We start from the raw sequence: 8,918 nt of genomic DNA on the forward strand, positions 1-8,918 counted from the left end.
GATATCTCAGATATCTCAGTGGGTCTTGCGACGGGTATACAGAGCTGACCAGTTTACAGAAGAGTATAGAGTGCAGTAATGTGTCCTATAAGGAGCATTGATTGCAAATCTAATGACCGAATGGTAAAGAATATCTAGCCGCTCGAGAGCACCCTTACCTGCCAATCTATAAATTACGTCTCCGTAATCTAGCATGGGTAGGATGGTCATCTGAATAAGGGTTAGTTTGGCAGCTGGGGTTAAAGAGGAGCGATTACAATAGAGGAAACCAAGTCTAGATTTAACCTTGAATGAGCAGGTGTGTGCAGACTTTTGACTGGTACTGTATGTTACCATTTAATATGATGTGTTATTGTATGGAGATCATATTACATGACAGTACACACAAAGTGTGAATGCTGACTTTATGTCGGCTACATTATGACAATATTTAGGATGAAAGGGAGACAAGATTGTAACAGGAATAGTTGAAAGACAGACAAAAAATGACAACAGAACATATGTTTTTATTTCAGTCATACATTTCAAACAAGTAGGCTATGCTAGTTGGAAGATACATACACCATAGCAGGACACACATTAGAAAATAAGTGATACAACACCAAATGCCCATGCCTTTTGTCATTAAGATATAGAATTTGTGGACAAACGTTGTCTTTTGTGAATTAGCACAGTATTTTCCTAGCTTGTAGATATCTCTCAAATCGGTCAATGAATGGTGGAACTTGTCTTAAAGCAGCCTCAGCCATACACCTCTGAACCCTCACCCCTGACCTCTCACTCTCTCACAGCAACCACTAGATGGCCATGCTAGAAAGGACGAAACCGGCCTCTCAGCACTGATGAGCAAGTTGCTTTTTTCCTCTCTCTGCCAGTGAGCATTCAGGTCAGGGGTAAGGTTAGGGTGAGATTGACATGATTTACTCTCAATCAGTTGTTAAAAAGTGCCATACACCAGATGAAGCATAGCCATATTATAGCATATAACACATAGCCATGTAGCATATAACACATAGCCATGTAGCATATGGCATTTATTTTCTAGCATAGCCATATAGTGAGCACCACAGGGACGCAATTTCGATATAGCTACGACTTTTCGTAGCAGGTTTGGAGAATTTACGCAGCAGGTTAGGAGAATTAATGTAGCAGGTTAGGAGAATTAGGTTAAGGTTAGGGAAAGGGTTAGGTTTTAGGGTCAGCAGAAATGCTCACCTAACCTGCTACGAAAAGTCCCTTGTATCGAAGTGCCGTGTTTTTAGGGAGTCCTGACCACCACCACCACCCTCCTTGACCCCTCACTCTGGACCCTTCATCCCTGGCCTGGCTCTTTGACCCCAGGCTGGGCAGCAGCACCCCAGGCTGGCGTGGGGGCCGTCAGTGGCTGGATCATCTTCTCCAGCAGGTTCATCATGCGCTCCTGGAGCTGCAGGCTCTGCACCTGGAGGAAGTTCTGCTGGTGCATGACGCGGCGCACCTCGCGGCACGTCTCCTCCACCGCCCGGCTCACCTTTCGCTGCTCCTGCAGCATGGCCTCCATCACCTTCAGCTTCCGCCGCTTCAGAGACAGGTGCTGGTGCACCTTCTTCCTCTTGGCCGGCGCCGGGTGGGAACTGGACAGAAAGCGGTTTTGTTAGTCAAAGCAATGGTAATGACATAATTTATAGAGAGAGTTATACAAGCATTCAAGAGTTCTGTATGTAGGGCCCTTTTCGATCAAACTTGGTAAAGCGGTTTCTGGGATAAGCCGAGAACTACAAAATAATGTGAAATTAAAGTAAACTTGCTGTATGCTAATTACTCTCATGCTAATTAACTATCATCACAATACACTGTGATGTTTATCACTTAGAGAGCCTTGTGGAGACAATCAGTCCGTCCCAATGACAATAGACAACCCCTCCCGGCAAGGGTGGGCAGTTTAGCTCAATACCTCAGCACCCCCGCCTCTCTCTCTCTCTCTCTCTCTCTCTCTCTCTCTCTCTCTCTCTCTCTCTCTCTCTCTCTCTCTCTCTCTCTCTCTCTCTCTCTCTCTCTCTCTCTCTCTCTCTCTCTCTCTCTCTCTCTCTCTCTCTCTCAGGAGGTGTCGTCTTTTTCTCTCTTTCTATCTCTCCGTTTCCTCATTTGAAGCCCAATATGTAAACATGGCCTTACTCAGGACAGGGAAGTCCAGAGTGCAGGCTGCCAGAGCTCTCCCATCCATCCAGGTCCTCCCTCATCTCCATCTCGTCCGAGGAGCCTGTGTACTCCGGAAGGAAGCCCGTGGGGAGGCCCTCTGCATGGGACATCGAGGCCTCTGTGGAGGTGGAGGGGCCAGGAGACTGGAGCTCAAACGGGTTCATAGTCCCATTATCGTCAGTCTTGGTGAGGAGCTTCTCTATTGCTTTGTAGTACGGCCAGTCGGGTGTCCCACCGCTCCCATTGGTTGTGCACTTCATTTTCCTGTCAAATAAGGAGTTAAGGATGGTATATATTGGTTTGGGTAAAGTAGGGGACATAAGAAGTCTGGGTTTCTAAGTATCATAGCAGACCGTATTGAGTTCTAGTTATGCAGGATGCTCTGACACCTGTGGAGTTACATTCCAACGTAGCCTACCTCAGTTCTTTCTGGATATTAAAGTGCGTTCATACAATACAAGATTTTTGTGGATTTATGTTGCCACCTTTTTCAACTCCCCCCCCCCTCCCCCAAATAAATAATTAAAAGCTATTTCTTACACTTGCCTGTACTGGAAAGACATGTTGGTGATTTTCATCTTTATCTCCTCCCGATGGCGTTGTTCTCCAGTGAGCTCGAAGAACCTCTGGGCCATCTTCTCGTAGATCTTGGCGTTCCTCTTACATTTCTTCAGCTCGGCGACATTCTGTTCCCATACATACAGAAGCCCCTTCATCTCTGCATCGGTCCAGTTTCGGGCCCTTCTGTGCTTCTCGCTGTGGCCCGGAATGAGGTAACTAAAACTCTCCTCGGCAGCCATTTTGAAAGCCCTCTCAAAAGCACTCTCTTCCTGTTTTGGTTTTGTAAACAAAAATAGGCCCCAAAAACGGTTTAGTTTGAAAGCCCTTCTCTGCTGTTTAGCATTATTTCTTATGCTGTCAGTGGAATGTGGTTGCAAACAGTCACACACCGCTCTGCCTGTGCTGTGCCCTTCCCCCGAGCTTAGCTGAAAGAGGACTCAAAATGGGGCCTAGGGCAGGAGAGGGATCCGGTTAAAAGCTTTTAAATGGAGGAAATCGTCACTGTGATGTCAAGTTGCCCTAGCAACTAGGAGGAGGCCCCTCTTTCTCCCTCCCTCCCCCTCTCTTAACCACTCCCTCTCTTTCACTTCCTCTCTCTCGCTCTCTTGCTCCAATGCCACAACAAAAAGCTTTTAGCTGAAAGGCAATGAGGTATACCAGAGATTACAGGAAAAACAGATTTGAAATATGAGCCTTGGGGGAGGGAGGGAGTAGAGCAAGAGAGCAGGTGTCATTTGTTTCCTTGGCAACAGGCCTTTGGACTGGGCAGGCTGCCAAGATGTTACTGCATTTAAATGCTTTTAATAACAGACAGGGACTGGCTTTTTGCAGTCAAAGTGGTGCAAACAGTAGTATATTACTCTTCACCTGAGGAAAATACACCTACATTTGTTATCAAAAGCAACATACTTTGGCAGTGTGTGGATACTATTCTCAATGCACAATTAAATTATATGCAAATGATATGAAAGTGCAGGGGAAACAATTGTATTGAAATGGATATGTATGGGGAGTTGTAGAGTACATTCAGGGGGGGAGTCAGTGTATTCTAATCATCCAAGACAATGGTAGTCCTGTCGGTAGGTCAGCTTATGCGTGGACAATTGAACACCCTCCCCCACCCACACCACAATATGGACCTTGGCCTGCAAGGGTGAGCTCAGCATGTTATCTCTCTCTCAATTCAATTCAATGGACTTTATTGGCATGGGAAACATATGTTTACATTGCCAAAGCAATTGAAATAGATAATAAATGTAAGTGAAATAAACAATTACAAATTAACAGTAAGCATTACTCTCCAAAAAGTTTCAAAAGAATAGAGACATTTCAAGTGTTGCAACAATGTGCAAAAGGGCAAATAACTCAACATAAATATAGTTTGTATTTACAATGATGTTTGTGCTTCACTGGTTCACCCTTTTTTGTGACGAAAGATCACAAATCTTGCTGCTGTGATGGCACACTGTGATATTTCACCTAATAGATATGGGAGTTTATGAAAATCTGATTTGTATTCAAATTCTTTGTGGGTCTGTGTAATCTGAGGAAAATACGTGTCTCTAATATGGTCATATATTTGGCAGGAGGTTAGGAAGTGCAGCTAATTATCCAGCTCATTTTGTGGGCAGTGTGCACATAGCCTGTCTTCTCTTGAGAGCTAGGTCTGCCTATGGCGGCCTCTCTCAATAGCAAGGCTAAGGGAAAGGGAAAGGGGTATACCTAGTCAGTTGTACAACTGAATGCATTCAACTGAAATGTGCCTTCCGCATTTAACCCAACCCCTCTGAATCAAAGAGGCAACCATAATTAACATCCACGTCTTCGACTCCCAGGGAACAATGAGTTAACTGCCTTGCTCAGGGGCAGAACGACAGATGTTGACCTTGTCAGCTCGGGGATTCGATCCAGCAAACTTTCAGTGTGCTCACTGAGTCTGTGTATAGTCAGAGTTCTCCTTCATTTGGGGTCAGTCACAGTGGTCAGGTATTCTGCCACTGTGTACTCTCTGTTTAGGGCCAAACAGCATTCCAGTTTGCTTAGTTTTTTGGTTAATTCTTTCCAACGTGTCAAGTAATTATCTTTTTGTTTTCTCATGATTTGTTTGGGTCTAATTTTGTTTCTGTCCTGAGGCTCTGTGGGGTTTGTGTTTGTGAACAGAACCCCAGGACCAGCTTGCTGAGGGGACTCTTCTCTAGGTTAATCTCTCTGTAAGTGATGGCTTTGTTATAGAAGGTTTGGAAATTGCTTCCTTTTAGGTGGTTGTAGAATTTAACGGCTCTTTTCTGGATTTTGATCATTGGGTATCGTCCTAATTCTGCTCTACATGCATTATTTGGTGTTTTACGTTAGATACAGAGGATGTTTTTGCAGAATTCTGCATGTCCCATTTTGTGAATTATTGGTTGGTAAGCAGAACGCAGACATCAAAGGGTTCTATAACTGTTTCAAGTATTTTTAGCCAGATCCTAATTGGGATGTTGAATTCTCTCTCTCTCTCTCTCTCTCTCTCTCTCTCTCTCTCTCTCTCTCTCTCTCTCTCTCTCTCTCTCTCTCTCTCTCTCTCTCTCTCTCTCTCTCTCTCTCTCTCTCTCTCTCTCTCTCTCTCTCTCTCTCTCTCTCTCTCTCTCTCTCTCTCTCTCTCTCTCTCTCTCTCTCTCTCTCAATTCATTTCTAAGGGGCTTTATGGGAAACATGTTCACCTTGCCTAAGCAAGTGAAATAAACAATCAATTAAAGTGAGAAGAAATACATTTAACATCAACAAAAAACCGAGAGAAAGGGAGGGAGAGACATTGTAAATACCACCAATATTGATCTGTTTATTTACTGGATCTTCCCCCTCTATTCGTACTACAACACTCATAATGTAACACTTGAAATGCTTATCTTTTTTCAACCTTTTTGATTGCAATGTTTACTGTTAATTTCTAATAGTTTTTGGGTTGATGTTAGTTTTAGCAATGTGAAAATAGTTGTAGTACTAATAGTGGGGGAAGATCCAGTAAATAAACAGATCAATATTGGTGGTATTTACAATGTCTCTCCCTCCCTTTCTCTCTCTCTCTCTCTTTCTCTCAAGTTCACTCTCTATCTCTCTCTCGCAGATTAAAACTTCTTTAGAAAAACAGCCCTAATGTTGGAAACAAACGTCATTATGCTGTCATCCAGAGTCACATGTATTTATTTCCCAAGCTATAGCACACAATATTTTACATACAGGAGGTTTTTTGTCTGAGTTTGGTCTGGTTTGCTTTTTCATTTCTGTCATGGAAAAAATATTGCGATACCGGTATCGCCCCGGGCCTACAAAACAGAGTGCACTGATGGATACGAGCCATTATACTGTAGTCAATGGCAGGTTTCAATACTAGTTTCCATTATACTGTCGTCAATGGCAGGTTTCAATATTAGTTTCCATTATACTGTCGTCAATGGCAGGTTTCAATACTAGTTTCCATTATACTGTCGTCAATGGCAGGTTTCAATACTAGTTTCCATTATACTGTAGTCAATGGCAGGTTTCAATACTAGTTTCCATTATACTGTCGTCAATGGCAGGTTTCAATACTAGTTTCCATTATACTGTAGTCAATGGCAGGTTTCAATACTAGTTTCCATTATACTGTCGTCAATGGCAGGTTTCAATACTAGTTTCCATTATACTGTAGTCAATGGCAGGTTTCAATACTAGTTTCCATTATACTGTCGTTAATGGCAGGTTTCAATACTAGTTTCCATTATACTGTAGTCAATGGCAGGTTTCAATACTAGTTTCCATTATACTGTAGTCAATGGCAGGTTTCAATACTAGTTTCCATAAAACACTCTGGAGACAACATGGACGTAATAGTGTCTGTTCGGATAGCCTGCTGAGATCTCCAACAGGAGTACATAGTACATCCTTTTCTCACCTTGGAGTTTGCTTTTAAAGAGGGCTACATGTGAAAACACCCCCAACCAATCCTCAAATTTCCAAGAAGGGGCCTCATTGAAGTCGAAAGAGATTTTATTGCCACTAATAGACGGATCCATCTGTGACTTACCATCACTTTGTCTTTATTAGTGACACTTTCTGTCACTGTGTCTTTACCCTATATTGCCCTTATTAGACCTCCTGGTCCATCTGCTCCATAGAAACTGACAGTCGTTTAATCATGCCATAACACTGGCAGCTTCTCACAATCCATCACTGCTGTCACTTACCTATAGAAAACATCCATTATTGAAATGGACAGAGAACTAGAGGTTTATGTTAGAGCACTTACCAGACACTGTTACACAAAGCAACTTACAATAAATTGAATACATACATTTTTTGTAAGTGTTCCCTGTGGGAGTTTGAACCCATGATCGTTGCTAAGTCACGCATGACCACAAAACACTACATATTGATGTGTTTTTATGTCTGTCCTGAGGTGGCTAAAGATGGCAGAAGAGCAAACCTTGCTTCAAATGTATTTCTAGTTCTATACTTAACAAAAATATAAACGCAACATGTAAAGTGTTGGTCCCATGTTTCATGAGCTGAAATAAAATATACCAGAAATGTTCTATACGCACAAAAAGCTTATTTCTCTCAAATTTTGTGCACACATTTTTTTACATCCTTGTTAGTGAGCATTTCTCCTTTGCCAAGATAATCCATCCACCTGACAGGTGTGGCATATCAAGAAGCTGACAGGAACAGGTGCACCTTGTGCTGTGGACAATAAAAGGCCACTCTAAAATGTTAAGTTTTGTCACACAAAACAATGCCACAGATGTCTCAAGTTTTGAGGGAGCGTGCAATTGGCATGCTGACTGCAGGAATGTCCGCCAGAAAATGGAATGTTAATTTCTCTACCTTAAGTCTCCTCCAATGTCGATTTAGAGAATTTGGCAGTATGTCCAATCGGCCTCACAACCACAGACCACATGTAACCACACCAGCCCAGGACCTCCACATCCGGCTTCTTCACCTGCGGGATCGTCTGAGACCAGCCACCCGGACAGCTGATGAAACTGAGGAGTATTTCTGTCTGTAATAACGCCCTTTCGTGAGGAAAACATAATTCTGATTAGCTGGGCCTGGCTCCCCAGTGGGTGGGCTTATGCCCTCCCGTGCCCATCCATGGCTGCGCCTCTGCCCAGTCATGGGAAATCCATAGATTAGGGCCTAATGAATTTATTTCAATTGACTGACCGTTTATATTTTTGTTCATTATACATAATTAAATAATTTGTATAATATCAAACTTGGATAATGTTTCAAGAGACCCCTTGTAACGGTTTTCCTCCTCCTCTTCATCCGAAGAGGAGGAGTAGTGATCAGACCAAAATGCAGCGGGTTTTGAAAACATAATGAATTTATTAACTGCTGAAAACGAACACGAAAACAAACACTTGGAATGACTACAAAATAACAAAACGAACGTAGACTGACCTAAAACATGAGAACTTACATATAACACGAACGCAGGAACAGGTACAGACTATAACAAACGAACGAACAAACGCTACAGTCCCGTGTGGTACGAACGAACATACAGACACAGAAGACAACCACCCACAAACAAAGTGTGAACAGCCTACCTTTATATGGTTCTCAATCAGAGGAAACGTCAAACACCTGTCCCTGATTGAGAACCATATAAGGCTAATTACCAACGACCTAAACATAGAAACACAAAACATAGAATGCCCACCCCAACTCACGCCCTGACCAACTACACACATACAAAAACAACAGAAAACAGGTCAGGAACGTGACAGAACCCCCCCCTCAAGGTGCGAACTCCGAACGCACCCCTAAAACTCAAGGGGAGGGTCTGGGTGGGCATCTGTCCGCGGTGGCGGCTCCGGCGCAGGACGAGGACACCACTCCACCACTGTCTTTGTCCCCCTCCTTAGCGTCCTCCGAGTGGCGATCCTCGCCCCCAACCCTGGTCTAGGAACCTTCACACCGGTCCCCCCTAGATAATTCAGGACATAGAGGTAGCTCAGGACAGAGAGGTAGCTCAGGACAGAGAGGTAGCTCAGGACAGAAGGGTAGCTCAGGACAGAAGGGTAGCTCTGGACTACTGGCAGCTCCGGACTGAGTGGCAGCTCCGGACTGAGTGGCAGCTCCGGACTGAGTGGCAGCTCCGGAGTGTAGGGCAGCTCCGGACTGTAGGGCAGCTCCGGACTGTAGGGCAGCTC

At 43.8% G+C, this 8,918-nt stretch overlaps 1 protein-coding gene across 2 annotated transcripts; it reads right to left on the reverse strand.

Annotated features, from left to right (window-relative positions):
• Positions 1–486: 486 nt before the first annotated feature.
• On the reverse strand, positions 487–3,263 carry LOC120049230 (myb/SANT-like DNA-binding domain-containing protein 1). 2 transcript variants are annotated; one of them, XM_038995465.1, is made up of 3 exons: positions 2,719–3,263; positions 2,155–2,442; positions 487–1,613 (listed from the first exon to the last, which is right to left on the reverse strand). In XM_038995465.1, the coding sequence occupies exons 1-3, from the start codon at positions 2,976–2,978 to the stop codon at positions 1,313–1,315; spliced, it is 849 nt and encodes a 282-aa protein (XP_038851393.1). In that variant the 5' UTR covers positions 2,979–3,263; the 3' UTR covers positions 487–1,312. The 2 variants fall into 2 exon arrangements, with proteins under 2 accessions (XP_038851393.1, XP_038851394.1); XM_038995466.1 differs by having other exon boundaries at positions 2,725–3,262.
• Between the last annotated feature and the right edge of the window lie 5,655 nt (positions 3,264–8,918).

The sequence above is a fragment of the Salvelinus namaycush genome, chromosome 6 (genome assembly GCF_016432855.1).
Source record: "Salvelinus namaycush isolate Seneca chromosome 6, SaNama_1.0, whole genome shotgun sequence".
Lineage (NCBI taxonomy): Eukaryota > Metazoa > Chordata > Actinopteri > Salmoniformes > Salmonidae > Salvelinus > Salvelinus namaycush.